Genomic DNA, 27,996 nt, shown 5'->3' on the forward strand with positions numbered 1-27,996 from the left:
GAATCAGTAACCCAATAAACCACTAAGTACTCCAAAAGACTGATTAGCAATTACCTTAAATATTTGAGACTGTTAATTGGAAAGAAGTGATAATGAAAAGCTATTCCCTTTCAACTAAAATTACTGAAAGTGACTAATACAAAACTGATAAGTTAAAACAAAACATGACACATGGGTTTGTATTCCCTTTCAAAACTAAACACTCTTTAAAATTCCAGGAAGTGGTCGTTGCACCCCAAAGACTATTACCTTCTTCAAGGGACCTGGACTGAAATCTTTGGGTTTCAGCATTGTGGGAGGTCGCGATTCGCCCAAGGGCAATATGGGAATCTTTGTGAAGACCGTGTTTCCCTCGGGTCAGGCTGCCGATGATGGCACACTGCAAGCGGGTAAATCTTTAATGAGCAAACAAAATTACAAAATTTAAACTAAAATTAATCCCCAACAGGCGATGAGATAGTGGAGATCAATGGCAACTCTGTGCAGGGAATGAGCCATGCTGAAACCATAGGACTCTTTAAGAATGTTAGAGAAGGCACCCTTGTGCTAAAGATCTTGAGAAGAAAGTAAGTACAGCATAGCTAATCTTAATCTCTTAAATACGATTCTAACGTTTCATTTTCCGTTTTACAGATTGCAGAAGGCAAAATCAATGGGTTGCTAGTTAATACCTAATTTGACTTATCCCGATGATAATACCTGATAAACTGCATTGTTTAATCCCCTTAATTGTTAGCTTCATTAATTAAGTGAAGTCTTTTTTCGTAATCGTACAAAGCCCCTTGAAAGAACTATACTTATATACAGACTCTATAAATGTAGCATCTAGAATCCCAAATAGTATGTAAGCAGTTGTATGGAGTTACAATTTTAAATTATTTACTCATTCTAGACTAGACTAAGGTTCGAAACGTTGTACAAGTTCTAAATACATACAAGTGAAATATATTTACCTGAAGAGCAATAATACACTTGAATATAAGATTTGTTTTCTTGAAAGTTTATTACAGCTAATCCCCCGTTGTCGTTTCATTCTTGACAATAAGTCGTTGTTTCTTTACAAAATGTTCTATCCGATTCTCCAAGCTCTCTGTTAATAAAAAAAAAGTTAATTATAAAGCCTTGTTTATACTATGTATTGGAAATATCTACCACAACGTTTGCGTTCCAAGAGAGGCTGATATTGACGCGGTTTGACTGAATCCTGCAGCAGGATCACTTGGGCCAGCACCTTCTCTTTGGGCTTAAAATTCTCCTCTAGTAAGCTTTCCAGTTGCTCAAGCACATTTTTTATCATGGTGCTTTTCACACTAAACTGCGTCCACTCGCATTGAGTGTTTTCAATAAGCTTTTGTAAATTTTCCTCACTGTAAATCCAGTTTGTAAGATCGCGTTCTTCTTGGTGATCAGAAGCATTCGAGCCTTCGGTTTCCTCCGGGGCTGTATCCATGGCCTCTTCATTTGCATCCGCGCCAGCAGGATGGCTTACACTTCTGGTGGTCTTGTCTCGGAAATCACAACGGAAAAGGTTCAAGGGCAGACCAATGGCTGGTGTGTACTGAGGCTTGCAGGGATTGCAGTCCACATCAAGCAGGTCGCTTATAACGCTTGGTTTCTCCTTCCCCTGACCAACAAGTAAGAGCACTGCCATGATGCAACGAATCTGGTGCCAGAGGAAAGCATTGGCTTGGATCTCCAAGTAGTACATGTCGTAGCCTTTGAGAAATATGAATAGAATAAGTGCGGATTCATAGAGGTTAGATGTGACTTTAATACCAGTACTTACCTGTATTTGGTAGCCTCTCCTCACAAGCTTGCACCCTTGCTGATTGCAAATTTCTCATATAGTTGGTCACTCCGTTGTGCACATCCATTTTGCAGAAATTCCTAAAGTCCGCGTGGCGCACTAGGAGATTGCAGGCTTCCTGCATGGCAGAAATGTCTAGATCGCCCTTGGGGAAATAGTAACGATAGCTACGCGAAATGCAGTCAAAACGAGCGCTGTAAACAGGACTACGGAGTGGCATCCAGGCCACACACTGAATGTTCTTGGGCAGCACTCGATTCAAGAGTCCACAATAGTCGATCTCGGATAACAGAGCATCGGGATTCAGTTGAGTTTTGGGTGAGTGCTTGCTGCGCAGATCGATGGAGATCACCTGGCAGAAGGCACTCACCTCCTTGTCGGTGCGTCCACAGCGGTGATAATTGGAGCTGGCACGGGATTCGATGAGGCAAGTGCGACTGAGAGCACGGAACAAGTTGGATTCTATAGGAAGGAGGAACAATTTAATACAAATTTACTAGCAGCTAGGTGAGGTATATACCGATGGTATCATTGGAGTCCTCCTGGCAGGCAAACCCCTGATAATCCCAACCAAAGTAGGTAATCTTCAGCAAAACATGTCGCCTGTGGACACTGAAAGGGAATCCATGAAGCTTTATAAATCTACCAAATGAACAACCACTTACCTGCTCCAATCGAACTTTCGTTGTTTCTGCATCTTGCTGGATATCTTTGTCTCCTTAGAGATTCTCTCTTCCGCATCTTTTTCAAATAATACAGAATATTCCTCATCGTTTTTGTCCTGTTCAGTTAACTTTTTCTGTAGCAGATTCCGCAACTGAAAGTTGTAGGCCTCCAGTTGGACAACCTTGTCAATAAGCTCCGTTTGGCTCAGTTTTTCCAGCGCCTCTCGGGGCAGACATTTTAAACGTTTGTTTATTACAACCCTTTTGTCACTTGTTGCGCTCATTTCGGCCGCAAAATGCAAATAAACAAATTGAAAGCTACATGTGAAATTCGAACAAGCTGTTTGCCATTCACAACGAAACGCGGGTATTAGAGAAGGGCATTTTTTGTTGTCATAGCTAATGGCTCGATTCCACTATCTTGTCATTATACTTTCCACACCCATATCTGCCGAGCTAGTTGTGATATATTGCCGCTATAGACCCCATTGGAACTTTTCAAACAACGAATGCAGCTTTTGTATTCTTCGCGAAATTGAAAATGTCGATCACTTTATCGGAATATGTCCAATTTTAACTATTTGGCAGAGTTTCTAAACGGCAAAGACTGGACCAAACTGTCCTCCATCCTGCACCATGTTTTAATCTACAGAAAAACATTATCATCAGCAATACCCAAAATGATTCAGATGTTTGGGGAATATCCAAAATGTAATAGAACAGCTGACCGAAAGGAAAAGTTTCGACAGATCAGTCGTGAGGAGAATACCAAAACAATAGTTACGGTATATTCCTAGTGTGGTTCTTAGAAGTGCGGTATATTTTTCGGTGCCTCGTGGTATTGTTCGTGACTCCAAGCACGGTCACACCGTTCGCTGGCTACTGTTTATAATTTATTTTAGCTGCCTCAAAAAAACCCGAAATCATCTGGAGATTAGCCAGAGCAGAGTCCCATTGCCATTCCAAGCGACATAAGATCTTTCGCTGCCATTTGCTGCTTCTGTGGTGCAGCATCTGAAGGTGAAGGGCACCACGAACGCCTGAAAGGAAGGAGGGAAGGAAGGAAGGAAGGCAGCAAGGACATCGCAGAGTATGGACGCGTGCAGCCACAAGGTCGATGGCGAGAACGACAACTGTGAGGCGACCTTGGCCCCAGTGAACCTGAATGTCCTGCCCGATGAGATACTGGAGTTCATCTTTACCTACCTGCCTCCCTACGGGGACTTGGAGCACTGCAGTCTGGTGTGCAAGCGCTGGCACGCCATTGTAAAGAGTGGGTAACTAGCATTGAAGGCCATTGTTCCCTCTATTCATACTTATTGCCCTCCCCAGATCTCGTGCGCCGCTCCCAGTTGAACCTTAAAAAGGGACTCACCGACTTCCAGCTCCGCTGGGAGGTGTTTTCCCAGCAGAACGCCAATGGCGTGGCAGGAGCACCCCTGTCCTTTATCGCCGGACGCTTTGCCCATTCGGCCGTGCGGCATGACAACTCGATGTACGTGTTTGGCGGCGGGTCCTCCTCTGACACGACCTTCAACGATCTCTGGCGCTTCGATTTGACGCACATGCGATGGGCGCGGCCGGTGGCCACCGGTACGTATCCGTCGCCCAAGGGTAGCGCCTCCATGGTTGCGTGGCGGGATCAGCTGGTGCTCTTTGGCGGCTGGCGCTATCCTTCGCTGCATCCGCCATACCAGCCGTGGTGTCTGTTCGACGAGCTGCACTACTATGATCTGGCCAAGAACCGCTGGCTGTTGCGCAACTCACTGTCCTGCCCACCGCCCATGGCTGGACACTCGGCCACCGTGCACGGCGATCGCATGGTCATCTTTGGCGGCTACCAAATAAAGGACGATGTCAACGTGAACTCGAACGATACGTGGGTGCTTGACCTGCCGGAGCAGCGCTGGTGGCAGCCGCTTTTCGTGGGCAACACGCGACCCAGTCCGCGGTACGGACAAATCCAGGTGGAGCTGGGCAAGAACCACCTGCTTGTGGTGGGAGGATGCGGCGGCGCCAATCGGGTGTACACCGATGCCTGGCTGCTGGACATGACCAGGGATGTGTGGTCCTGGAAGTCACTCAATGTGCGCAACAAGCGATTCGGAGCCGTCCACATGTGGTGCAATCCCGGCTGCAAGGTCAACAACTACCTGGTGGTGGTGGGACCCTCGCCCAACATGCCGCAGGACTTCCAGTTGATGAAGCAGAGCAGAGTCCCTGTCGTGGGCGGTCGTGGACCGCCGCCGCCGAATCCTCTTCAAAATCTACCTCCAAGGGGACTGCGGATACCGGTGCCGGATCGTCGTCTGGGCGGTGGAATGGGAGGGCCTGGCCAGAATCGCGGAGGGAACATCCGTCCCGGAGTGGGAGTGGGAGGGGCGGCTGCGGCACTAGGACCTCAGGAGCAGTATTTGGCCAACCGGCGAGCAATTCTCAACCAGCATATGCAGCAGGCCCAGCAATTCCTGCACAACAGCAATGTTAACAACAATAACAACAATTACCAGCCACGCTCGGGAAGATTGAGCGACCTGCACGCACCGCCAGCCCCACCTCCTGCTGCTTCTCCCCCATCTCCGCCAGTTCGACCAAATGCTCCTCCATCTCCCGCCGATGGCGATGTGGATGCCGCTCAGCGTCTGCAAAGAAATCTGGCTCTACGTTGTCGTGATAATGAACCCAGGCTTCCCAAACGCTTCGACGAGCTGTACGAGGTAAGGGGATAAAGTATACTGATAGAAAGCATCTTAATTATCACTATTTTCGATCAGGATCCCTTTCGTATGGCCGCCTTTAATGTGCCCACTCGGTCGCGGAGTGCGTCGCGGGATCACAACGAGCGCATCCGACGCATGGAGGAGAAGATGAACGCCATCCGGAACTCGCGACGCAGTGCACCGGCTGCCGCGCAAGTGGAACCACAACCGCTGCGTGCCCCTTCACCGAAACGATTGCGCTGCAATGTCCAGTCACTGTTCGTGTGCGACATCTCCAACATTTTGGAGAGCAGCGAGCCAGCCCTCGATTGGGTGGAATACAAAAACTTCGGCGTGCTCAAGGGCGCTCCGGATCGGCTAATCCTCTCCAGCCTCATTGCCGGCAACGGTGAACTCATCCTTTTCGGGGGCGTACACAAGGAGACACTGACGGACATCACACACCATGTGTCCAATTCCATACACTTCCTGAGTGTGCCACGTGATATTATCTAAGCTCCGGACCGACGCCCGTCCTAGTCCTAAGTTATCCGGATAGCAGACTACCCTGCTGCTACCCTCTCCCCCAAAATCCTTCAAAGAAGTTCGGCCGACGTTCATTTAGACAGTAAATTGAGTGTATTCGATGTGTTTTATGATTATAAACGATTAACTACCAGTGGATCTCCAAACCTTGGCTCTAATTCTAGCTGTCCAGCAGTTTGATCAAGTCGTAGGCTTTCTGAAAGCGCATATCACAGAGGTCATCTTGGCACGAAACACATTGCTCCAAAAGCAGCTGCAGTCTCTTGTTGTCCACATTCTTCAGCAAGACATCCCGCACCAGAAGGCACGCCTGGTAGATATTCGCATCCAACTGCTGGCCAGAACAGAATGCCGAAACGTCGAAGGTGAACCCCTCGTCAGGCAAGGGTTCGTATTTCTGTACCTGTCCCGAGGTGGATTGGGCATCCACCAGTACCAAGGAGTCCAGATCAATGAGAATCACCTTTTTGCTGGCTTCGTCATAGGCCAAATTATCGGCCGTGAAGTCGGTTAAGTAGATGCGAAAGTCTGAGAAGCCAAAGGTGAGCTTAAGGGCTAGTTGGAGCAACTGACTGGCCAGCTCCAGGCGCAGATCCTCTTTGGCTTCCACATAATGTGTTAAACTACGTCCTGCATAGGACTGGAAATGGGTTAGACCGCAGGAGGCAAAAGTGCGGGGCACAGGGAAATCCAGTGAGTACAATTCCTGCATGAGCAGCTGACTGACGTAGTGCATCATGTAGAACCAGACACTGGTGGAGGCATATCCACGCTGCTCCAAGTAGCTAACAAAACGTGGTTTCCTTGCAAAAGTTCGGCAAAGATGGAAACCACCAAGTCGCTCCTTTTGCTCAAGGAATTCATTTTCCAGGTCTTCACTCTTGACTTTCCATTGATCAATGTGCTTGCGTTTCGCCACCAGTTGGGTTACCTGTTCTTCCTCTTTGAGCTCCACGAAGTAAACCATTCGTCTATCAAACAGCAGAGAGACGGCTTTCGTCAGTCGGCTCCAATCCGAGGGCTCTGAAATTCGACGGAAGAAATCTTCACAGTGCTCACGCTGGTCAGGGAAACAGGCAGGACACACTCGCAGATCCTTCTCAAGGAGCTCCTGGAATACATTCCTCTGAGGCTTCACCTGCAGCTCCTGCAGCAGGGCCAGAATAAGCACCACTTTCAGTTGCCCAGGCGACAGGTGCATCACAGGGGGCTGCAAAGGCAGAGAGACGGGAGATGTTAAAAGGGTTTGGCAAAGAAGGGCTTGGCAAACAACAACAAAGGCAGACACACGTGTGTGTATCTGAGGGAAATGTGCGTGAGGGCCCAGCCTCCAGTCCAGTGCCTCATTACCTGTTTGGCAGCCACATGCCAAAGCCAGACTCGAGCTCCGAGCCAAAGAAGTAAGTGCGAAATACCCCCAAACGACGCATTTATACTCTTTCAACTTATATATTTTTCCAGGGTTCTTTAAATAGTTCATACTGTGTTGTATATAGTTTTAATACTTCTATAAATATAGGGAAACATATTTCAACCATATTTAAAGGTTTGTAATTTATAAATTTGTATAGAGCTTTATTATTGGTTGATTGGAGGAATAAGGATATATAATAGTTTCTTTTCTTTATTAAATTGTTATTTTCTTTGTTTTTAAAACGTGCTTAGGACACACAAATCAATGTAACATGGCTTCACCTTGTTCTAAAATTAGGTAATATAATTTGACACATATAGATTTCGCTTCCATTATTTCGATTGTTACATCAAGATTGTTTTTGTTGTCGGCTCTTTTTTGATGATGGACATCTTTGTTCCAAAAAACTAGTACCTTTCCCAACACCACATTATTCCCATTGTGAATTTCAATTCAATTTCAATTTTAAGAAAGGAAACATCTAGCGATATTCGAACATAATTATGCCTGGATTTAAAAAATCTGTTCTTTACTATTTTGCTAGCTGATCCCCTCACCGAGGTTAGACCAATATGCACTCTTAACCAGGCTATTAAGCGTTAATTCAAGCTTCTTGTCAGAAATTTTACTTAAAATTAAACCCATAGATTTTGAGAATATCGCTGAAAAGTAAATCAACCTTTGATTTTCCCAAACAAAAAAGGGGGACAAAAATTCAAATCATTTAAATAGCGAGAAAATAAAAAGGCCCAGTGTTCAAAATTGCATTGACCCCAAATCCCCGACGCTAAATTAACACACATGGGCTTACCTTAACACTACTACCCTCAATCATTTTGAATTTTCTTGTCGAGATAAGCGAATATACCCCACGTAGTAAGAAGAGCATGAAATCGACTGGAGCCTACAGAAATAACTTTGGTGTGCTTGGCTTCCCCAGCTGAACTGAAGAAGAATCAATTGAATGGGTTCAAGGTTGGCCATCAATCGCTGGCAGCAAAAAAAGACGGACAGACGCTTAATTTGTAATCTCTGGGAAGGTGGGAGAGCAGCCATTATAAAGATACCGCTGGTATCCTCCAAAGCCTCCAATACTCTTGCCTTTGCCTTGTACTCTTAAATCAATTGTGATTAGAATAAGTTCTGGAGTTCTGGTGATAAAGTTCTGAAGATAAAGTTAGTGCTCCGGTATTCCGAGTGAACTGGAAATGTTGGGCTCTAAAAAAGAGCTTTTTCCATTTCCTGATCGCCCAGTGAATTCTTTAGAACTATGGCAGATGGGTGAGGACGACGCCTAAAACTGGCCAAACCCATTGGCCAACAACACCACATTTGGGCTATCTGCAGGATAAAATAAAACTGCAGGAAATGAGCTACCAAATCCCCAGAGAAATCGCCCCAACAGAGGCCCAAAGATCGCTTCGCATATTGCGAGAGTGAACTGAAGGCAGAGAAGCCAGAGACCGAAACCCAAACCCAAACCGCTGGGAGAACGTTCTGCCTTACCAAGTAAGATCAGTTGAAGGTGGCGCGTTGCGCTAGACGGTTGTCGCTATTCAGGTTCTCGCTTTCGCTCAAGTTCTCCGATCTCTCGGGACAGCTGTGCCTCTGTGTCGAGTCGTGTGGCTCGCAAAGACGCGATATCGGTCAAGTTCAGGCGGCAAAGCGACGCGACGCGACGATCATCTCAATTAGCCTCGCCAAAGGGACCCGTGAAATTCACTTTTAATTTTCGAACTTAGTTTTTGTAAACCGCAAATCATCTAATACCATAATATACATAGTAGATCGCTTTTGTTACGAACCGAACCGTTCGTGTGCTTATTCGAAAAAGAATTTGTCACAGTGCCAAAAGGTGTGTTTCCTCTTGGAAATGTATACATTTCCAATGTTCTAAAAAGTCATAAATTAGCCTTAAGGTCGCGTGTGTGTGAACCCTTGCCCACCTTGGTAAGGTACATTTTACGCAACTGAATCGCACGATTCGAGTCGGGTAAACAACAATGTGCGCAGCAGATCCCCAGATAATTGATTGAGTTTTCGAAGGGGATAAATATTTGCATGAGATCAGTTCGGGATTATTGAAAGCAGGGAATCGGAGATTAGCACTCGATCAACTTCTGAGCAGAGCCCGCTGTTTACAAATCATTTAAGGGGTACCCTGTTTCTGGTAGATAGAGCTTATTAGTTGGATATCAATATGGGTAACATGGTTGGCCAGTTAGGAGTTATTGTCAATTATTTACATAGTAAACTTCGTTTTAGCTACTCATAAATTATCGACTTGATAAGGCTGACAGCCGCTTTGCACTAATTTTGTAAAGCACACCATATATGTATGTCGTCTTAGCCTAAACCACACTTGTCCAACTAAAATCTGTAAAAACAGTTTAAACCGGTTTTATATTACCCCCCAAAACAAAACGCAAAAAGCGAACTCGAGCCGGCAATAGATGAATAACTAACTCGCTTGCTAACAGTCACGTCGTAGTATTATTTCGGTTTATTGATAAACAAAAGTCTGGCATGAGTGGGATTGTCTAAATATATAGCTTCATACATACATAAATACACAAATGTTTGCATCCACTCGACACCGCGATCTTGGCCATGACTTGGGAAATCAAATGCATGCAGGGCAATTGATATTATTCAATTCGAATTACGTCACGTTTGTTATTCGCGAATAAAGGCCCCATACTTTACAGATAATATTTTCAAGGCAGATATTGTTGTCGGACATTTAAGATTAGAAGATTATGAGACACACAAACTTTTAAATAAAAATTATTTTAAAAGTTATCAAAAGATCCTATAATTATTCGTTGGTCAATTTTCAAAATAAATTGTCTGATCAAGCAAACCACTTTATTTACAAAATGTTGTGAAGAAGTATATATATAAAATAAACTATTTAATTTGGCACCAGCTTACCTATTTTGGTAATACTTGTTGCTGTTTTCTTTTGAACGAGAGTTCGCATATTCTTTTCAATCTTTTCGACTCGCTTTCTATTCGCCATCGCCGAAATAGTTTCCATTATCTCTTGAATGATTGATGACCCCCACGACACACGCGCAAATTGTAAACTGGTTCTCAAATGGCTCATAAATATTCAAAACCTTTCTCTGTCCCTTTCGCAGATGAGCATCTCGGCGGTGGATCGCAAGGAAGCCACCAGCATGTCTGGTGTACTGAGCAGGCGCTACGGGCAGCTGCTCCACGGGGGCAAACACACGGATTGTGTGTTCCACGTGTGTGCTGAGCAGGTGAAGTGCCACAAACTCATTCTGAGCACTGCCAGTCCCGTTTTCGAGGCCATGTTCTTTGGGCCACTGCAGAACAACGATCCCGAGCCGGAAATTGAAATCGATGATATTAGTGAAGCCATATTTAAGGTGCTGGTGAACTACATCTACACTGGCGTCGTGGACTATAACGGCCTGGAGCTGGTGGCCTGCATCGAGCTGTACTATGCGGCGGAAAAGTACTTGCTGGAGGAGCTCATCACAGACACGCTGATGGCCATCACCCGCAAGCTGCGCTTCGACAATATCTTGCCGGCTCTGGAGTTGAGTGTTTGCATGGGCCTCGACGGCCTGCTGGAGGTCTGCATGACCTTCTTCATGCGCTGCTGTGTCAACAATGGACAGTATAAGAGCCATCTGAAGGAGCATTACGTGCACGTGTCCAAGGAGTGCGTGAAGGCCATCATTGCCGCTTGCAAGGAGCCGCACAAGCTGCTCATCTGGTACGTTTACGAGTGGACGCGTCAGGAGTGCGAGCAGCTTGGCCTGGGTCCCAGTGATGCGGATTTGGTGGTCCACGGACTGGGTGGAGGGTCGAGCGATTGGCACGTGGCTTCGGGTGCCAATGAATTGGAATCTCCTGCGCCAGCTCCTGTGGTTTCCGTGGAACGCTGCTACTACAAGGCCTGCCGGCCATTTACTGTGGATGCCGAGTCTCCGGTGTTCCGCTTGCGCCTCAAATGTTCCAGGTTCATCTCTCTGATGGGCCTGGTGCTGAACAGCCGGCTGACCCCCAACCGTTTGGGCCACGTCCAGCAGCTGGAGTACCGGGAATCGTTGCGCCTGGACCTATGTGAGGTGCCCGCCGAGAATGAGGGTCCGGCCACTGCGCGCGTGTGGAGCCATGTCATCCAAGGCCAAAGCACCAAGTACAACTGCGATCTCCACCTGAGCTGGCGTCGCGAGGAGGCATGTGTGCTGAATCCGGAGCTGACCTACGAGCTGCAGATCCGCTGGGACACCAGTGCCTACGGGGCGGAGTACCCGTGCAGCCTGCAGTCCTGCCAGGCGGACGGAATCCTGTTCACGGACGGTGACAGCTTCAGCGGAAGTCTCGTCAAGGGACTACGCTACGCCAACTTGGTGTAGCTGCTCCGGATGCGATACTCGATACCATAATAAGTTAGTTCGTAAGGCGTGTGTATTTATTGCCCTAAGTTAATGTACGCTGCCTCAGAGTTCAATAAACTTTGAGTAGATCGCTTCAAACCCACGGATTCGATAAGCGTAAAAAGCCGGTTTAAGGGGCTTTCTGTTTTGAGGCTGTCGAACTCAATCGATGAGCGCAGTTGGGGTTTAGGGAACGGGAACTTTACTCACCTGTTGTTATGTCCACAGATCAAGCCACCTGCGGCATTGAAATGACAACAAACATTGATTTAAATCTGAAATTATAACCAGATAAGCCGATGTAAACAAATGCGGAACCAGGCAGAGTGACCGGGTTTGGGTAGTGATTTTACGCGACATTTTTGCGGCCTTAGGAAAAACTTAGTCGGGAAATACAATATTCACACTTAACTTAGGTTGAACAAAATTATTGTTTTTAAAAAAAGAAAATTTAAGGGGTATTCTCTAGGTCATTTCACATGATACAAGAATAAATTCAAAACGAAAACTCAAACCTTCTTACTTTAAGCTTATGTGGAAATCGAATTCAATTCATGTTCAGAACATGGTCCAATCCAAATATGTTGTACGTTAAATGCTGATTTCCTTGGTATATTAGTGGACTTTTAAATGTGCCTTATTCCATTGGCACATTTAGCTTATTTGCATTTTTATACAGATATGAGAGTGACAAGAATAACCTATCTGGGTTCGTTGAACTCAAAAATAAATGTTTCTTGCTGATTTGGAAGAGGAGAAAGAAGACTTGATGCAATTGCTTAAGGGATTTGCTTGGAAAACTATCTTATAAAAAATAATGTTTCCTTATGCTCAAATATGCGAAAATGGCTCCAAACGGAAAGCACTTCTCTGTACAACTACAAGCAAAATAAGAGCAAATAGAGCTATAGAAAACAACATTATTTTTTAAATATCACTCTTTTTTTATAGCCATTTTAAAACGCAACTTTTTCGTAGGCCAGGAAAGATCTTAAGTCTCGAAAATCCAATTCACAAAACCTGGTGTGAAAACAACCATCTTAAAAGCCCTGCTGATTGACGAGTGTTGTAAAACTCCAAAAGGGTTGAATTAGTGTTGGCAGGCGCTGCGTCCAAAACAATAAAAGTCTTCTACGGGTTTTGTTTATGCTGCAAAAATGACGATTTTGTACAAAGTTGAGGGCAAAGAGTTCAGCAAGGACAGTGTTTTCCCGCACAAAATGGTCCTCTGCTCCGTGTCGGCTCGGAATATTGTGGCGTTCAGCGCCCTGCAGAGCGCCATAGTTCCGTCGGCCCACGGAGTAGATGCCGGCGATGGATCCTTGCCGGGAGCGGGTTTGCCCGTGGGTGCCAGCAACAGCCATGTGTACGTGTGCGACATTGTGACGCCCTGGGAATACTACAAGGTGTGCTCCTCCAAGTCGCTGATCAGTGTGCTCCAGTGGAGTCCCAACGGAGAGCAACTGCTGCTTGGCTTCGTCGGCGGGCGCGTGGAGATCTGGCAGACGAGGAACCAGTCCATCAACCTGTGGCTGCTGCAGTATCACGCCACCGTGCCCAGCGAGGACATCGTCCAGGCGCTATTCTTCCACAACGGCAAGGGGGTGGTCTTTAATCCCCAGAAAAAAGATCATACCTACTATGCCGAAAAGTTTGAGCGGCTGGAGCAGCAGAAGCCCACTCTCAGCGGATTTGGTGGAGTGCCCAGCGAGGGGTGCATGCTGCTCACCTCCTCTGGACTTCTGGCCGCATTTTGCCTGCCAGTGCTGCAGAAAACATCAGCCAGCGGGGGAGGAGCAGAAGGCCCCGCCCATGAGATCGTCGAACTGACGCCCACGCTTCACAGCATCGGCATCTCGCGCAGCTTCATTGAGCACTGCAGCATGACGCCGAGTCCATCGGGAGCCCTTAGTGTTGCCTTCAGCTGCGGCTGGCAGCAGCAGTTGGTGCAGTGCTTCAGGGTTTCACTGTCCCTGGAAGGTGAACTGGGTCTGGAGCAGCATCTGGCCATCAAGTCGGAGTCACAGGCCAGTATTTTCTTGGGCCCTCTCGATGGACGACGGATCAGTCACCTGAAATGGACGCGAGTAGCCAGCGAAGATGTGATCTTCATAGCCTACGCCTGTCCGGACGGTTCTGGCAGCCAACTGGAGCAATGGACGCTGACACGCAGGCATCAGAGTGTCCACGCCCTGCTGCAGGGCGCCAATAGCAAGCCCAACGAGTTCGTGCAGTCCGAAAGCTGGGAGCAGGTGGGCAAAGTGCAGCTTAGTGCATCTTTGGCTGATATAAGCGTAACCCGTCTATCGGTTTCCGCACCGGACTGCTGCCAGGTGTATGCCATTCTTCAGGACAACAGCGTCCAGGTTCTGGAGCCCAATTCGCTGAAGCAACTTAATCACACCCAGTTCGAGAAGTTATCGGACGCCAGTGGAGGAGTGAAGTTTGTTAGCGGCGACTTGACGCCCACCAGCCAAATGCTCCTGATCTTCGACAGCCACGCGCAGTTGCACGCCATGCAGGCTCCCCTTCTTAAGCAATCAGGTTCCAGTTTGCTTTTGCTCGAATATTGCATCGTCACGGGCTGCGATGCCAGTGATGTGCTCCTCCTCAATCTGGGAAACTTGGAGGTCCTGGTTGAGAAGCTAACGGACAACTTTACGCGGCAACCTTCGTATGTGCGGCACTATTACTATGCTAATTTTCTGGCCCTTAAATCCAATCTGTGCCGCGTGCAACAGCAGGAGTTCGACAATCTGATCATTCTGCACGCCATATCCACCACATTCAAGAGCCTTTTGCGGCCCTCCGATCTGGGCTTCCAGGATAAAGGACCTGCCGACAACTTGGCCATGAAACTGGCCGAATCTATACCGGATGTGGACACCGTTATGCTGAACCTGGATGCCAAGGACTTTACCGTGGAGCCAGTTATGCTCCAGAGCCTTCAGCAGCTAATTCAGTGGGTCACCGACCTAGCGCTCAACATGTTGCACCGCCTGCCCGAGGAGGTAATGAAGAGCAAGCTCTCTGGGAAGCGGCCAAGCTATGATATCAGCAGGGACATCGTTGCGATTGGCACTCTTCGCGAACTCCTGGTCATGATCCGCATCTGGGGTCTGCTGAACACCCAGTGCCTGCCCGTTTACACCAAAACCATGGATAACATTGATGTACTGGTGATCCTGTTTCGTTTGCTGACCCGCTTGGCCCAAAATCCCGCCGAGCCGGACGAAATGCTGCTGGACGAGTGCAGTCTGCTGTCCAAGCAACTGCTAATTCCCCGGCCCACGAAGTTTAGCCCCACCACGCTGCTCAGTGCCCAGGGATTCGCAGCCGTCAAGTCGGGGCACCTGCAGTTCACTTCGCTGGTGGAGCCATCTTGCCTGCAGGACATGGAAACGGAGGAGGTGGTCTTCGCGCGATCGGTAAAAGATGGTGTGAGCAATCTTCAGCTGGGCGCCCGACCCAGCACCATCCGCCGGTGCGCCCGCTGCGGATTCGTCTTCGTCAACAACGCCAGCAAAGTGGCCAAGACCTCCGCGCTGAAAGCGTGGTTCAGCAAGTGGCTTCACTGTCACTGCGGCGGCTTTTGGAAGCAGATCCACTAGGTTTAAATGTGTTGTGTTTCTAGCGGCAGTATATTTAGTCTTAAGTGTAATCCTAGCTTGCAATAAAATTTAAAAGAAACTACAATATTTTTTTTATAAGTTCAAATAACAGTAATTGTTTTAACACGAATTGTCTGATTGTGTTCTATAATTGTTTATATCTAACGACTATGAAGTGACTATTTATTTAGAGTTATTTATAAAATATAATCGATTTAAATTTACATTTTTAAATTTCCAACTCACCACGCGAAAATACCGCAAGACTTTTCACACCCTTATAGATTTCGGTATATTTGGTAGTGGGGTATTTTAACGGTTTATAAACACGGTCACACTGGTGCAGTGCAAACTGGATAAATACAAACAATTTGGGCAGCAAAGCTGAGCTTAAATTAAAAATTTTGAAAGCAGAAACCAGCGTTGTAGAACCACTCTGCAAAGATGAACATTCATCTGCCCAACTTCAACGTTAAGAACCTGGTGAAGGAGGCGGGCAGCACGATATCACGAGTGGTGCAGGTGAACAAATCAATGATTTTGGGTGGCGATGGCAGGAGAAAAGCGGGTGGGGGCCATCATTCGGGGGAGGTGGCTTCCAGCCCGAGCTCAAGCACTTGCGTTGACACTGCGCTTTTCCAGCTCACGGAAGAGAAACTGGGCACCACGGAGCGCACCGAGTACGACTTGCACTTCCAGAATCTCGCCGAGCGGGCCGATGTGACCAAGACGTGGACGGAGAAGATAGTGCGGGACACGGAGTCGGTGCTGATACCCAACCCCCAGAACCGGGTCGAGGACTTCATCTTCGAAAAGATCGAGAAGTCGAAGCCCAAGCGGCTGAGCAACCTGGAGCACCTGGCCCTGGACATGATCGAGGCTGGCGGGGATTTCGGACAGGATCTGCCCTACGGTCAGGCGCTGATCAAGGCCGGCCAGGCGGAGCAGAAACTGGGTCAGTGCGAGCACGACTTCATCGCCACCTCGGGCATCTGCTTCACACAGCCGCTGCGCAAGTTTCTCGACGGCGAGATGAAGACCATTGGCAAGGAACGCGGCATTCTGGAGTCCAAGCGCCTGGATCTGGATGCCTGCAAGACCAGGGTGAAGAAGGCGCGCAGCATGCTCGGCCAGCAGTCGGTGAGTGGTTTTTGTGGGGTTTAGTTGAAGGGGATTGATTGGGTTTCGTAATGGCTATCTTACTCACGGTCTTTTTCTGTCCTCTGCTGCCTTGTGTTGGTTCGGAATGTGTAGAAAGATGGCATCTCGCCAGAGGCCGCCTTGGAACAGGTATCGGGACCTTGACCAAGCTTTGGATTTATGGTCAGTCAATATGCGGATTAGTAATTCTCAATGTTTTCGCAGGCGGAACGGGATTTGCGGGTGGCCCAGGCCGAGTTCGATCGGCAGTCGGAGATCACCAAGCTGCTGCTGGACGGGATCAGCACCTCGCAGGCCTCACACCTGCGCCACTTGCACGCCTTCATCCAGACGCAGGTGCGCTACTACAAGCAGTGCGGCGATGTCATGGAGCAGCTGCAGCGCGAGCTGGCCAAGTGAGTTGAAGGTTGACGTTGGGGGATTTGACTCTGGCTGAGACTGTCAACTAGGCACCAAAAGTACCTGTCCTTGCACCCCAAGCACCAGGCCCCATCCCTGCTGCATCCCGTGCTCCCTTCTGGTCATCTCACTCTGCGTTATGTTATCTGTTTGTGGTCTTACAGAATGCAGCATCCCAAGCCACGCCTGCGCATCAATAGCGAAGACGTTGATGGTGGGCCTCCCAGCTCTGTGTCGATGCATTCCTGTGATTCCGATTCCTTAGTGGGCCTAGCCCTAGATAGCGACCCAGATCCCGATCTGGACAAGTCCCTAACGAACCTGCTGGACGACTTTCACATAGAGTTCGATACGACTGCCGTCTCCACAGTCTAGGGGTCTTGTTAGTGGCCTGACCTGAAATTCGAATCGGACCTCGTGCCAGTTAACATTAACCTTTAATTATACGTACTAGTTAGGCTGTTGTTATCCGTAGTTGTCGCACCTCAAACAGTTAGGTTTCAGCAGCTCATCCCTCCATTTAGAGCCTCGCAATCGAACCGAATCAAAAACTCATTAAACTCTGCATCTTCCATCAGCTTGGGAGGCCCCACACCATACATTCCACTCGACGCATCCGAGGCCATTGCCAGCAAGTCCAGCTCATCGGCCGGAGCCGCGGACCGTGGTCCCGGCAGCAACCATTCCGCCAACTCGGTGGCCCCTGGCCATAGGCCTCATCAGCCCATGCAAGTCAGCACGGATCAGATGCAGCGGGCACGCGTCCTCTGCTCCTACGATGCCAAGGATCACACCGAGCTTAATTTGAGCGCAAATGAGGTGAGCTGCTTAGAACCGCCAATGGGCGGTTTTTAATAATAAAATTTCTGTAATCTCTGTGGTACAACAACAATTAACATGATGAGTGTTTTCCGAAAAATGAATCTGCAATTGTGATGTTTATATTTTTTAAGTTTGGAAAGGAATCTTGTTTTTAAATATTTATTTGCAAACAACTTAGATTTTTTAGCAGACTTATAAAAGAAAAATAATTGGGCACTCCGATTTTATTAATTAGGAAAATAATATTAATATATAAAATTAAAGTTTTTAAAATCAGAAAGTGGGCCATAACTTTAAAGTTAAAGCGACAAAAAATGTTTTAGTTTAAAAAGTTTTAAAATGTTTTTTTTAATTAATTTTTTTTATTATAATTATGCAAAAGCTAATAGAGGTCCCTGGATAAAATTAAAGTGTGCCGACAAGGACATTAGAGAGTATAATGTACTTGTTTTATTGAACTGAAAATGGCTTAATTTTAAAATAATATATATGTTAAACTCAACAAAGCGAATATAAAAACCAGCACATCCAAATCTTTATTAAACACCCTATTATTTAACATTTTTCAGGTGATCTTTGTGACCGAATGCTCGCCCGTTAACGAGGATTACATGTACGGAAAACAGGGCCTGATGAAGGGACTGGTACCACGCGCTTTTGTCGAAATGCTCGACGAAGAGCACGACATCACCCTCTAAGCCATCCAAGTTGTTCAGCAGTAATCAATCAATCAATCAATAATCTCAACCAAAAGTAATGAACAAGAAAAATACTCCAAGTAATGGTACAGCAATACTCATACATTTAGAAGGAAGAACTGAAGGAGAGGAGGGCGAGGCAATTGGACAATTATAAGATGCGGCCAAATTGGCACTTGGCACTAGCAAGAGAGTACAATAATTTATTAGAATATACTTACATAAATATATACAAGGCATATACATACGTTCATGGGCGTGTTATGAAGTAGAGCATTGTAGTTTAGGCCTCGTTGGACCTTAAGCCCTGATTCTTGCCCAAACAGCTAGCTACTCACCTGCACAGATCACGCGCGTCATAGCTGTAATCAAATATACATTTTCTGCTGCCTGAATAACCGTCAAGTTATATTTATAAATACATATATATAAATTCTCAATTTTATAATTGTTAATACTTATTGCATATCTAAAGAGAAAATGCTGTTTAATTAAGCTTTTCTTCACTCAAAAAAGTATTATATTTGTGTTATGTTTGTCTTTATCTTAGTTAACAAACGAAATTCTCTGTGCTTTACTATATATCCTATAATTATATCTATATGTATGAGATTGTTGATCCTATTAACTATATATTCAGCGAAGACGTTTCCAGTTTAGGCTAATGTTTATTAAATATATTTAATCCTGCCGCAATTATGTTTAAACATTTTTCGTGCAATTTTCGAAAGTCAATTAAATGATTGTTGCTTCTTAAATGTAAGGCAAAACCCTGAAACACCAAGGCGCTTAGTAGCTGCAAATTAACTGAAATATATTGATGAAAACGTACAATACAATAATTACAAAGTAAACAACGATGATTTTTAGGTTTTCAGAAAAGAAACAAAAAGTTGTAACCGGAAAAGCGTCTAGAAGCGAATTTTTAAAACACAAACTGTATTTAACAATTGCAAATATATGATCAAAGTGAAAAACAAAGTTAAGTTCCGTTTGTTGCAATAAAGGTTTTAACTTTATTGGGGTAGGGAATAAGTGTTTTAAAAACCAAAAATGGGCTACTTTCTTAATTTTGTTTTTCTTAAGTGGGCAATGCTCTAATGTACCCCTTCGAATAAAAGGTGGTTTGTAAGGTTACGGAATTCTTCTGGTAAACAAAAATTAATTTTACTTTTTTTTTTTTGCATCACAATTTTTGAAGTTTTTCTATTCTGTTTTTTATTTTTTTAGTTAAAAATTATAATTAAAAGCTCCGTGATTTTCCAGATAAAAACGAGATGGTCGATCTAACAACTTGGTAAGCTTACATCCGATCTACTTAAAATCTTGGCACAACCATCTCAAAATATTCTAGATTAAAAAACCTTACTAAACCATAGAATAATTTCACAGTTTGAGTGGGAGAAGTATTTGCTATAATGATTGGTAAAAATTGGTATTTGAAGTAGTATATAAGTATTTTTTGAAAGATTCCACTCCCCTGAGTGGGGTGCTAATCACTCAAACAAATGTGAGCGCTCGACCGCTGAATTTAATTTTAACAACACTTTGCGTTTATTTTCGTAAAAGTAGTAAAATTACACCAGGACCGTCTGAACCAATCAGCACGTTATCTAATAATCACCGCTCCTCGTTATCATCTTCGCTGGAAGAGTCTATGCCCAAATCGGAATCAGAATCATCTTCGCTTGGCGAGTCGCGGTCAATGGCCATCTCCATATGGAATTCATTTTTCAATCCTGTTAAAGTCCACTTATAGTCCATGCTAAGGCGGCCACACTCTCCCTCGCTGGATTTTATTCGAATAATGTCCTCAGGCACAACTTCAGAACTCTAAAAAAGAAATGTATATTGCATTTCAATTATGAGAGAATAAAAAAAAGTATGGCACACTTACTGTCAGAATCAGCTCCTTAATTTGCTCGTCATTCATAGATGACCACAGTTCGATGGGAAGCTCTCTCTGCATATCCTTATTGGCTATCTCCTGTCGCACTTGGTTCACGATGCTAAGCACCAGCTCAGCGTCTGTTTTAGCGTTTGCCTGTAGGCGCAGGTAGTTCAACTTCGGACAGGCACTCAGCACCTGCAGAATTATGGAGTTTGTGGCGCTTGGGAGACCGAAGCAGAGCTTTTCCAACTGCTTGAGATTTGCAAACTCCTCTAGCTCATCGCTGCTCAGATCTATGTCGCGAAGGATGAGTACGCGAAGGGCAGTAAGCTTGGCAATTTGTTTAAGTTGTTCCCGAGATAAGTGGTAGCTGCCAAAAACCTCAAATTGCTCCAGTTGGTCTGCCTTATGCATCACTAACTGATCAATTAGCTCCTTACTTATAATGGCACGAAAGTCCAGATCGTTGCGGTGAGTGTAGATGGTGAGGTGCTTCAGCTTAGGCAGTTGAGCCACAAACTCATATCCGCTGTTTCGGCAGGCCGTCATCCGGAGCGTCTCCAGCGAAGGACACAAGTTTTTCGTTACCATCGCTTTAAAGATTTCCTTATTCGATGTAATAACATTTTGTATATTAAGCTCCTTTAGATTGGTTAAACGCTTGCATATTCCGGGCAGCCATTTGGCATCAAAGTTCCGGCATTCATTAAGTCCCAATACCTCGATGGAAACGGGTAGCTTTCTCCTCAAGGAGTTGCCTGTTAATGAATTGCAGCTTAAATTCAGTATCTTAAGGTGCTTTAGATTTTGCGGTACCGATGGAGCAAATGCATTTGTACTTTCAAGCTGCAGCTCCTCTAGCTGGTGCATCCTGGCAAGCGTCAGTTTCAAATGGAATTCCAATTGGGGATTGTTAAACAGGCGTAGGGACCGAAGATTCATGCATTGGTCCGCTATGGAGTCGGCCAAACAACCCGCATGAACGTATCGCCTTGTTTCGTAATCTGGTTTGTCATAAAGGACCTGCACATGAGCCCCAGACAGTTTGAAAAAGTCACTAATGTCCCATGCGGTCATGTCCCTGAACTGGCCCAACTCCACAGAAGTGTGCAGCCTGGCTGATGCATCGCGGTAGACCGCCCTGAAGCGCAGACAGGTCCTGGCGAATCGCACCTGATCTTGCAGTCCAAGATGTGCCATAATGTGCTGCAAACAGTCGTCATTGAGGTCCAAGATGGGCGATGGCCCCCGGTGAAGGCGCAGTTCCCGATTGGTCCCGTAGGCATCCGGCTGCTTCCAACTGTCGCCGGCCCATGGCCATAGCTCGATCCCATCTATTTCATGATTACTCTCGCGGAGGGCTCTGGAAATGGGCTTGAAGTGAGGTCCTTGTGTTCGAGCGCGTCACACTTACCTGGCTGCACATCCGGCTTTGTCATATACCACATTGACCGTGCGATACGTGTATTGTTTGGTTTTCCTTGATAAATGGACTCGCCCCACACGTCCAAAGTCACTAAAATGTGCATTCAACATAATCTTGTTCAACTGCACCAAATGACAAGGGATAAAAGAGAAGACTGGCGTAAAGAATACCGTCCATCTGGACGAGCGGGAGCTACCTTGCATGGAACATCCCACAAAATCAGTTTCCTAACTCGGATGTGGTCTTCGGTGTATGCCATCCTGTCTTTGAAGTAGTAGTTTCGTTCCACTGCAAAGGGAGAGGGAGAGTTTTCATACTAAGCAGCGACATACACCTAGAATAAACAGCTATTTATCAAACTTACTCCGATTTCTCACGAAATATGCCATATTAATTGATTCTTCACTGATTTTTCACAGAACACAAAAGTCGACGTTTGTTTCAAGCGCCAAGCTGAGTTTTAATGTGACCGAATGGTGAAAGGCAAAAAATATACCACGCCCCGTGGTGTGGGACTAAACAGTTAGGGTATCCGCTGACTATATCGTTACTACCTAAAATACATTCTCAGGATATGATTTTTTTTTAATTTTTTATAAGTAATCTGTCAACATCTATTATAATACTCACTAAAATAATGTCAATTGCGTGCGGCGATATTGGTATACTATGGAATTCCCATTGTTGTTTTTATGAAACGCCGAATCATCTAAAGGTTGTTGATTGGTCAAAATTTTGGGAATAGCATCAAATTATTGACTTAAATATCATATAAGAAGTATTAAAAAATTCTATCTTAAATAAACACTTTTTTCTTATTCACGTTCATTTGTTTATTCGGCAACAATAACATACAAAAATTAAGGCTTATGTTTTTTCACTAAATATTTCATTTAATTTTAGTGGATGTTTAAATAAGTTGACAATCAATCTGGAGTGTTTATCAAAAGAAATGAAATTGGAAGAACAGTTTTAACTACGAATGATAAACGTAGCCAAAGGCCGGGTCGGAATCCGAATCCTCATCGTCATCGCTTAAGAGTCAAAATCGGACTCATATAATTTCATAACTGCCGTATCAAAGTCATCCTCACTGTCACTGTTGACATCAACAGGGGACTTCAATTATATTTGGATAATCTCTTTGGGAACTTTATCTGGATGCTGAAAGGCAAATGGGAATCTTATCATATAATTGAAAAAATAGATCGATTTTTGTCATCAACAAACATGTTTATTTAAGTGTTGGCCTTACCAAAATTTTAACCGAAAGTCTCTCAGAAATCTAGAAAAAACCATTGGGTTAAAAACCGAAAAATATTTCCTTTGGGTTTTAAGTACCGTTAATTAAAATGCAAAACATTTAATATCAACAAGTTCAGAAAAATATACCAAATTGTTAAATCTTTGTTGATGATCGGGAATGTGGTCACACTTAAAACTCTTAGTCCAAAGGGCGATTTAACAAACACTTGGAAATTATGTGGAGGCATACGATCCTGAATAGCACAAAATTAGCAGGAAATGCTACATTCTGCAGGCGAGTTGCGACGCACAGTCCCAAGTTGGGCGCGGAAACCAATCGGAACAAGGAGAAGGCGAGTGAGAATCAGTCTTTCATGGCCAACATATTCCGGGGTTCGTTGGAGTCGAGCCAAGTGTTCCCGTACCCGGATGTCCTGACCACGGAGCAGAAGGACCTGACCAACAGCCTGATAGACCCGTTTGAACGATTCTTCGCAGAGGTCAACAACGCCGCCCAGAACGATGCCAATGCCAAACTGGACGACACCACGTCGACGGCCTTGTGGGAACTTGGGGCCTTTGGGATCCAAGTGCCATCCGAGTACGGCGGCCTCGGTCTGAACAACACCCAGTACGGCAGGCTATGCGCCATTGTGGGTGCCAATGATCTGGGACTGGGCATCACGATTGGCGCCCACCAAAGTATCGGATTCAAGGGAATCCTGCTGTACGGCACCCCGGAGCAGAAGGAGAAGTATCTGCCCAAGGTGGCCTCGGAGCAAGTCTACGCGGCCTTTGCCCTCACGGAGCCAAGTTCCGGATCAGATGCCGGCTCCATTCGATGCCGCGCTGTGAAGAGTGCCGACCAGAAGCACTTCGTTCTGAATGGTTCGAAAATCTGGATCTCCAATGGTGGCATAGCCGAAATCATGACCGTGTTCGCTCAGACCGAACAGGTGGACCCGAAGACAGGCGAGAAGAAGGACAAGGTTACGGCGTTCATTGTGGAACGGTCTTTTGGTGGCGTCACTAATGGTCCGCCAGAGAAAAAAATGGGCATAAAGGCATCGAACACGGCTGAAGTTTACTTCGAGGATGTGAAAATTCCAATCGAAAATGTGCTCGGCAAGGAAGGGGACGGTTTTAAGGTGGCCATGAACATATTGAACAACGGCCGGTTCGGAATGGGTGCCACGCTGTCGGGAACCATGAGGAAATGCATCGAACTGGCCACCGATCACGCCAACAATCGCGTTCAATTCGGCCAAAAGCTAAAGAACTATGGTTCCATTCAGGAAAAGTTGGCCCAAATGAACATTCTGCAATACGCCACGGAGTCGATGGCGTTCACCATTTCGCAGAACATGGACGCCGGCAGCAAGGACTATCACTTGGAGGCCGCGATATCGAAGATCTATGCCTCGGAGAGCGCTTGGTACGTCTGCGACGAGGCTATTCAAATTCTGGGCGGCATGGGATATATGGTGGACACTGGCCTGGAACGCGTCCTGCGGGACTTGCGTATTTTCCGCATATTCGAGGGCACAAACGACATTCTTCGGCTGTTCATTGCACTGACTGGCATCCAGTATGCGGGGTCGCATCTCAAGGAACTGCAGCGTGCATTTAAGAATCCATCCGCCAATTTGGGACTGATCTTCAAGGAAGCCTCGAAGCGGGCTGCCTCGACGGTCGGTTTGGGTGGCACCGATCTGAGTGTCCATGTGGTGGATGAACTTCTACCCTATGCCAAGAAAACGGCTCACTGCATCGATCTATTCGGTCAGTCGGTGGAAGAACTGTTGCTGCGATACAACAAAAATATAGTAAACGAGCAAATTTTGCTAACACGACTGGCGAACGCTGCCATTGATATATACTCGATGGTCGTGACGCAATCACGATCGTCTCGCGCCGTCACTCTCAACCTTCCAACTGCGCAGCACGAGCTCAACATGACCAAGGCACTGACCATTCAGGCCTCCGATCGAGTGATCAAGAACCTGCAGGCTGCCACTTCCAGGCACCACAAGGCTCTGAATGACAAAATAGCCACAATCGCTTTAGCTACCCTGGAAAATGGGGGTGTAAACACGACTGGTGTCTTAGATCAAAACTAGAAAAATGTACTTTGATACGAATTTAAAGCCTTTGAATGTTCTTTTTTTAACAAGTTTGCGAATAAAATACTGTAGATAATGAAAAATTATACAACGAAGTGCGTTGCGCTCATTTGCTAAAATTAAAAACGTTTTAAGGTTGGACTTTGAACTAGTCAAAATAGGTCTCTAACTTTAGGTTTTAATTTCATATTAGAAGTTGACCATTGTGGTCAAGTCTTGATAAACCTTTTCAGGGTATCTAGCTAATAGCTACTAGCCGGTAAGTTAAAAAACATCAATGGGTTTGGAGCACTTACCGCCTGGATGGAATTCCTGATGCTGCTGCTTACGAAATAGGTCCTTAGCTGGATAGGTAGCTTCCGGAGCAGCGCCTTGTTGGCCATCTCCTTGCGCACCTGGGCCACGATGCCGGGAAGCAGCTTGTCCAAGTTGAGTTCCCTATCCACCTTCCAAATGTTAAGCTTACGGCAGGAATTGAACAACTTCAGGAGCGCAGACTCGCTAGCGCCATACGATTGCCCGAGGGTTAACTGCTCCAGCTTGACGAGACTAGAGAACTCGCCCAGAACTCTGTCCAGGCAGATACGGTTAAGGCAGAGAGTGTGCAGCCCGACTAGTTTGGAAATGTGAACAAGCATTTCCGTGGTCAGCACCGCCTTACCAGTTATTTCCAGTCGCTCCAATTGCTCCGCCTTGTGCTTAACCAGCTGCTCGAAGAGAACCTTGCGCAACGGGCTATAATCATAAATACGTGCCTGTACAGACAAACAAGTGCTTCAGGCTGGGCAGTTGGGCTACCAATCCCTAGTTTCCGCCCCCGGTGACAGAGATTCGCAGGGTTTCCAGCAAAGCACATGAGTTGTCCTTGATAATGGTTTGGAAGAACTCAGAACCAATGGTGAATGCATTCTTAATGCTGAGCTCCTTTAGCTGGGGAAGCGCCTTGAAAGTCTGCCAAATGTTGAACATGGCAACAGGACAGCCTGAAGAAGTCGCGCATGTCCCAGACGGTCATGCCCTTGAACTGGGTCAGGCGCATCGTCTTGTGACGCCTGGCGATGGCCAATTGGTAGACGCCCCTGAAGCGCAGGCAGCTTCTGGCGAAGTGAATCTGGTCCTCCAACTCGAGGTACTGCAGCACATGCTCCAGGCAGAGGTCGTTAAGGCCCATGATGGCTGGCTGCGGCGGGGGCTCCGTGTTGGGAAACCTCACCGCCGGATCACGGGGTGTTCCATAGGCGTCCGGCTGGTGCCAGCTGTAACTGGCCTGCACAAGGAACCTGTGCCCGTTCACATGGTGGATGTGGCTGTGTAGGGCCCTGGGAAAGAGTGGAAAGAAGGGTGGAGCTGGGAGTTCAAGAGTGCTCGCGAACCTACTTGGCTGCGTCTAGTTTCTGCGCGTAGTGGACGAAGCCAGTCCTCTGGACGTCCTTGCGTCCATTGCGCGGAAAAATCCGGGGCTTGAAGATCTGCAAACGCAGCACGCGCACATAGATCCGGAAGTGATGCTCAAGAATGCTTTGGTTCAGCTGCAAAAGGGCTCGACAGTGGGTTAGCCAGGCACACAGAGGACAAACAACGTGGCCAGAAAGACGCAACCTCCGGAGGCACCTTGCTGAAGTAGAGCTTCTGCACGGGAATGTGGTCCTCGGTGTAGACAATCGAGTTCTTGAGGTAGCAGTTGTCATGGGCTGCAAAGGAGTTTCACATTACTTTTTTACGCAGCAATCGTCACATGTGCATTTCCCGGAAAGCGAAGGCTGCAACTGACTTGCCATACATATGTCTACTTACACGTCTTACTCACAAACCGAGCCATATTCGATTCTGCTTTGCTTCTAATTACTTGTTAAACTTGTAAAATCAATCTAGACTCGGATTTCGACATTCATTTCAAGCGCCAACCGACGTTTGACAGTGCCAGTGTGACCAAATGCTGCTCGCAAAAATGACACACCAATCAGACGTTTCTCGAGAATTGACCATTCCAAATTTTAAATTCAGGAGAATTTGTGTATATCGAAATATTTGGAAATTAGAACGGAGTTTGATTCTGGAAGATAGGGTTGGGAATCGACAGAATAGCGAAGCTAATGTAATCAGTGCGGAACAGAGCTGTAAAAACCTCGATAGTGCCCCACTCGATAATTTCGATAGTGAGAGTTTAAACATTCGATAGTAATTAATGTTATTATGAATTTAAGCATAACAAAACAATGAAAACCGTTCTTTGGAAACTTAAGGAATGTAATGCCCTCTTTCCACACAGTCCATTTGTTGGAAACGGTTGGAATTTTCAACAGATGTGAAACTCCGATTCTTACAAAACACAGAGCTGATCTGAACAGCTGTGGCTCGCCAAAACTTAAGCAAAGTCAACAGGTCAACCATCTTTGTTTATGTTTTTCTTAAAGAAGGACTGCGTTGGAACAGGGCTGCACCGCAAAAACATCAACTAACTATCGCATGAATTAGTCCGTCAAAGTCCGTCAAATTTTAACGGCGGACTAACTGGGAAGTTTTTGGAACGGCAAAACCTTATAGACCATCCCTTCAACAGATGGTAGAAGGTGGATGGATCTGTGTGGAATTACCCTATTAGAAAAAAAATATAAATAAATTTAGATCAGTACACACAAAAATTTGATCCATATTTTGGAAAGTAAAAAAAACATAACATATATTAAAAAATATTTGGTCTAGTCCGCAGCCATCGATTTTTGTCGATGTATCGATAATGGCGAAAATAATCGATGGTCACCCGCAGCAAACTGAAACATTTGTATCGGTTCTGCAAAATGTTATTATACCCTTGCAGAGGGTATTTAATTTTAATCAGAAGTTTGCAACGCAGTGAAGGAGACATTTCCGACCCTATATATATATACATATATACATATATTCTTGGTCAGCATCACTAGCAGAGTCGATATAGCCATGTCCGTCTGTCCGTTCGTTTCTACGCAAACTAGCCTCTCAGTTTTAAAGCTATCTGCATGAAACTTTCCCAAAAGTTGTCTATTGTTCTATTGCAGGTAGTATATAAGTCGGAACGAGCCGGATCGGACGAC

General features: G+C 45.9%; 11 protein-coding genes across 18 annotated transcripts in view; 6 read left to right on the forward strand and 5 right to left on the reverse strand.

The window, feature by feature from the left end:
• LOC108143646 overlaps positions 1-977 on the forward strand; it is a 45,435-nt gene extending 44,458 nt beyond the window's left edge. For both annotated transcript variants that reach the window (XM_041710085.1, XM_041710086.1), the window contains exons 8-10: positions 219-389; positions 449-566; positions 634-977. In XM_041710085.1, the coding sequence (XP_041566019.1) occupies positions 219-389; positions 449-566; positions 634-664 (320 nt within the window). In that variant the 3' untranslated portion in view covers positions 665-977. The remainder of the gene's footprint in view (positions 1-218; positions 390-448; positions 567-633) is intronic.
• Positions 978-979: 2 nt separating this feature from the next.
• On the reverse strand, positions 980-2,830 carry LOC108143690 (tRNA pseudouridine(38/39) synthase). The gene is made up of 5 exons (XM_017268216.2): positions 2,473-2,830; positions 2,328-2,419; positions 1,787-2,269; positions 1,153-1,716; positions 980-1,090 (listed from the first exon to the last, which is right to left on the reverse strand). The coding sequence occupies exons 1-5, from the start codon at positions 2,754-2,756 to the stop codon at positions 1,011-1,013; spliced, it is 1,503 nt and encodes a 500-aa protein (XP_017123705.1). The 5' UTR covers positions 2,757-2,830; the 3' UTR covers positions 980-1,010.
• Positions 2,831-3,318: 488 nt separating this feature from the next.
• Positions 3,319-5,850, forward strand: LOC108143698 (F-box only protein 42). The gene is made up of 3 exons (XM_017268226.2): positions 3,319-3,745; positions 3,805-5,189; positions 5,247-5,850. Exons 1-3 carry the CDS (start codon positions 3,565-3,567, stop codon positions 5,685-5,687), a joined length of 2,007 nt encoding a protein of 668 aa, XP_017123715.1. The 5' UTR covers positions 3,319-3,564; the 3' UTR covers positions 5,688-5,850.
• On the reverse strand, positions 5,792-11,861 carry LOC108143700. 2 transcript variants are annotated; one of them, XM_017268228.2, is made up of 2 exons: positions 11,760-11,861; positions 5,792-6,927 (listed from the first exon to the last, which is right to left on the reverse strand). In XM_017268228.2, exon 2 carries the CDS (start codon positions 6,916-6,918, stop codon positions 5,878-5,880), a length of 1,041 nt encoding a protein of 346 aa, XP_017123717.1. In that variant the 5' UTR covers positions 6,919-6,927; positions 11,760-11,861; the 3' UTR covers positions 5,792-5,877. The 2 variants fall into 2 exon arrangements, with proteins under 2 accessions (XP_017123717.1, XP_041566021.1); XM_041710087.1 differs by lacking the exon at positions 11,760-11,861 and adding an exon at positions 10,066-10,352.
• On the forward strand, positions 8,669-11,648 carry LOC108143699. Its single transcript, XM_017268227.2, has 2 exons — positions 8,669-8,986; positions 10,275-11,648. Exon 2 carries the CDS (start codon positions 10,275-10,277, stop codon positions 11,526-11,528), a length of 1,254 nt encoding a protein of 417 aa, XP_017123716.1. The 5' UTR covers positions 8,669-8,986; the 3' UTR covers positions 11,529-11,648.
• A 792-nt stretch (positions 11,862-12,653) lies between the features above and the next one.
• LOC108143717 (mediator of RNA polymerase II transcription subunit 16) lies at positions 12,654-15,245 on the forward strand. The gene has a single exon (XM_017268252.2). The coding sequence runs from the start codon at positions 12,707-12,709 to the stop codon at positions 15,158-15,160; it is 2,454 nt and encodes an 817-aa protein (XP_017123741.1). The 5' UTR covers positions 12,654-12,706; the 3' UTR covers positions 15,161-15,245.
• Positions 15,246-15,489: 244 nt separating this feature from the next.
• On the forward strand, positions 15,490-19,071 carry LOC108143711 (endophilin-B1). 4 transcript variants are annotated; one of them, XM_017268247.2, is made up of 6 exons: positions 15,490-15,682; positions 15,803-16,300; positions 16,415-16,450; positions 16,526-16,716; positions 16,885-17,089; positions 18,112-19,071. In XM_017268247.2, exons 1-6 carry the CDS (start codon positions 15,605-15,607, stop codon positions 18,238-18,240), a joined length of 1,137 nt encoding a protein of 378 aa, XP_017123736.1. In that variant the 5' UTR covers positions 15,490-15,604; the 3' UTR covers positions 18,241-19,071. The 4 variants fall into 4 exon arrangements, with proteins under 4 accessions (XP_017123736.1, XP_017123732.1, XP_017123737.1 ...); XM_017268243.2 differs by lacking the exon at positions 16,885-17,089 and adding an exon at positions 17,299-17,539; XM_017268248.2 differs by lacking the exon at positions 16,415-16,450.
• Positions 19,072-19,770: 699 nt separating this feature from the next.
• LOC108143655 lies at positions 19,771-22,029 on the reverse strand. 2 transcript variants are annotated; one of them, XM_017268167.2, is made up of 5 exons: positions 21,922-22,029; positions 21,754-21,845; positions 21,546-21,679; positions 20,138-21,494; positions 19,771-20,073 (listed from the first exon to the last, which is right to left on the reverse strand). In XM_017268167.2, exons 1-5 carry the CDS (start codon positions 21,944-21,946, stop codon positions 19,861-19,863), a joined length of 1,821 nt encoding a protein of 606 aa, XP_017123656.1. In that variant the 5' UTR covers positions 21,947-22,029; the 3' UTR covers positions 19,771-19,860. The 2 variants fall into 2 exon arrangements, with proteins under 2 accessions (XP_017123656.1, XP_017123657.1); XM_017268168.2 differs by lacking the exon at positions 19,771-20,073 and having other exon boundaries at positions 20,801-20,889; positions 20,948-21,494.
• A 384-nt stretch (positions 22,030-22,413) lies between these two features.
• On the reverse strand, positions 22,414-25,572 carry LOC121467803. The gene is made up of 2 exons (XM_041710093.1): positions 25,222-25,572; positions 22,414-22,721 (listed from the first exon to the last, which is right to left on the reverse strand). Exons 1-2 carry the CDS (start codon positions 25,561-25,563, stop codon positions 22,683-22,685), a joined length of 381 nt encoding a protein of 126 aa, XP_041566027.1. The 5' UTR covers positions 25,564-25,572; the 3' UTR covers positions 22,414-22,682.
• LOC108143714 (very long-chain specific acyl-CoA dehydrogenase, mitochondrial) lies at positions 22,989-25,011 on the forward strand. The gene has a single exon (XM_017268250.2). The coding sequence runs from the start codon at positions 23,039-23,041 to the stop codon at positions 24,920-24,922; it is 1,884 nt and encodes a 627-aa protein (XP_017123739.1). The 5' UTR covers positions 22,989-23,038; the 3' UTR covers positions 24,923-25,011.
• A 247-nt stretch (positions 25,573-25,819) lies between the features above and the next one.
• Positions 25,820-26,816, reverse strand: LOC108143716. 2 transcript variants are annotated; one of them, XM_017268251.2, is made up of 3 exons: positions 26,720-26,816; positions 26,303-26,616; positions 25,820-26,244 (listed from the first exon to the last, which is right to left on the reverse strand). In XM_017268251.2, the coding sequence occupies exons 2-3, from the start codon at positions 26,611-26,613 to the stop codon at positions 25,836-25,838; spliced, it is 720 nt and encodes a 239-aa protein (XP_017123740.1). In that variant the 5' UTR covers positions 26,614-26,616; positions 26,720-26,816; the 3' UTR covers positions 25,820-25,835. The 2 variants fall into 2 exon arrangements, with proteins under 2 accessions (XP_017123740.1, XP_041566026.1); XM_041710092.1 differs by lacking the exon at positions 26,720-26,816 and having other exon boundaries at positions 26,353-26,432.
• Positions 26,817-27,996: the final 1,180 nt, after the last annotated feature.

The sequence above is a fragment of the Drosophila elegans genome, unplaced genomic scaffold (genome assembly GCF_018152505.1).
Source record: "Drosophila elegans isolate 14027-0461.03 unplaced genomic scaffold, ASM1815250v1 contig_758, whole genome shotgun sequence".
Taxonomy (NCBI): Eukaryota; Metazoa; Arthropoda; class Insecta; order Diptera; family Drosophilidae; genus Drosophila; species Drosophila elegans.

What these genes read in the sequence shown, in the direction of transcription:
- LOC108143714 (XM_017268250.2), top strand. Translation starts at nt 23,039, where the DNA reads ATGTGGAGGCATACGATCCTGAATAGCACAAAATTAGCAGGAAATGCT.
- LOC108143655 (XM_017268167.2), bottom strand. Translation starts at nt 21,946, where the DNA reads ATGGCATATTTCGTGAGAAATCGGA. An exon ending in AAAGCCGGATGTGCAGCCAG is followed by an intron (nt 21,495 to 21,545) that starts GTAAGTGTGACG and finishes GCCCATTTCCAG; the next exon opens with AGCCCTCCGCGAGAGTAATC. An exon ending in TTAAGGAGCTGATTCTGACA is followed by an intron (nt 20,074 to 20,137) that starts GTAAGTGTGCCA and finishes TTTCTTTTTTAG; the next exon opens with AGTTCTGAAGTTGTGCCTGA.
- LOC108143699 (XM_017268227.2), top strand. Translation starts at nt 10,275, where the DNA reads ATGAGCATCTCGGCGGTGGATCGCAAGGAAGCCACCAGCATGTCTGGT.
- LOC108143690 (XM_017268216.2), bottom strand. Translation starts at nt 2,756, where the DNA reads ATGAGCGCAACAAGTGACAAAAGGGTTGTAATAAACAAACGTTTAAAA. An exon ending in GGACTCCAATGATACCATCG is followed by an intron (nt 2,270 to 2,327) that starts GTATATACCTCA and finishes TCCTTCCTATAG; the next exon opens with AATCCAACTTGTTCCGTGCT. An exon ending in GGAGAGGCTACCAAATACAG is followed by an intron (nt 1,717 to 1,786) that starts GTAAGTACTGGT and finishes TATTTCTCAAAG; the next exon opens with GCTACGACATGTACTACTTG.
- LOC108143711 (XM_017268243.2), top strand. Translation starts at nt 15,605, where the DNA reads ATGAACATTCATCTGCCCAACTTCAACGTTAAGAACCTGGTGAAGGAG. An exon ending in GCATGCTCGGCCAGCAGTCG is followed by an intron (nt 16,301 to 16,414) that starts GTGAGTGGTTTT and finishes CGGAATGTGTAG; the next exon opens with AAAGATGGCATCTCGCCAGA. An exon ending in TTAATTTGAGCGCAAATGAG is followed by an intron (nt 17,540 to 18,111) that starts GTGAGCTGCTTA and finishes AACATTTTTCAG; the next exon opens with GTGATCTTTGTGACCGAATG.
- LOC108143717 (XM_017268252.2), top strand. Translation starts at nt 12,707, where the DNA reads ATGACGATTTTGTACAAAGTTGAGGGCAAAGAGTTCAGCAAGGACAGT.
- LOC108143698 (XM_017268226.2), top strand. Translation starts at nt 3,565, where the DNA reads ATGGACGCGTGCAGCCACAAGGTCGATGGCGAGAACGACAACTGTGAG. An exon ending in CTGGCACGCCATTGTAAAGA is followed by an intron (nt 3,746 to 3,804) that starts GTGGGTAACTAG and finishes TGCCCTCCCCAG; the next exon opens with ATCTCGTGCGCCGCTCCCAG. An exon ending in GCTTCGACGAGCTGTACGAG is followed by an intron (nt 5,190 to 5,246) that starts GTAAGGGGATAA and finishes ATTTTCGATCAG; the next exon opens with GATCCCTTTCGTATGGCCGC.
- LOC121467803 (XM_041710093.1), bottom strand. Translation starts at nt 25,563, where the DNA reads ATGCTTGTTCACATTTCCAAACTAGTCGGGCTGCACACTCTCTGCCTT. An exon ending in TCAGGAATTCCATCCAGGCG is followed by an intron (nt 22,722 to 25,221) that starts GTAAGTGCTCCA and finishes TTTGCCTTTCAG; the next exon opens with CATCCAGATAAAGTTCCCAA.
- LOC108143700 (XM_017268228.2), bottom strand. Translation starts at nt 6,918, where the DNA reads ATGCACCTGTCGCCTGGGCAACTGAAAGTGGTGCTTATTCTGGCCCTG.
- LOC108143716 (XM_017268251.2), bottom strand. Translation starts at nt 26,613, where the DNA reads ATGACAACTGCTACCTCAAGAACTCGATTGTCTACACCGAGGACCACA. An exon ending in CAGAAACTAGACGCAGCCAA is followed by an intron (nt 26,245 to 26,302) that starts GTAGGTTCGCGA and finishes ACTCTTTCCCAG; the next exon opens with GGCCCTACACAGCCACATCC.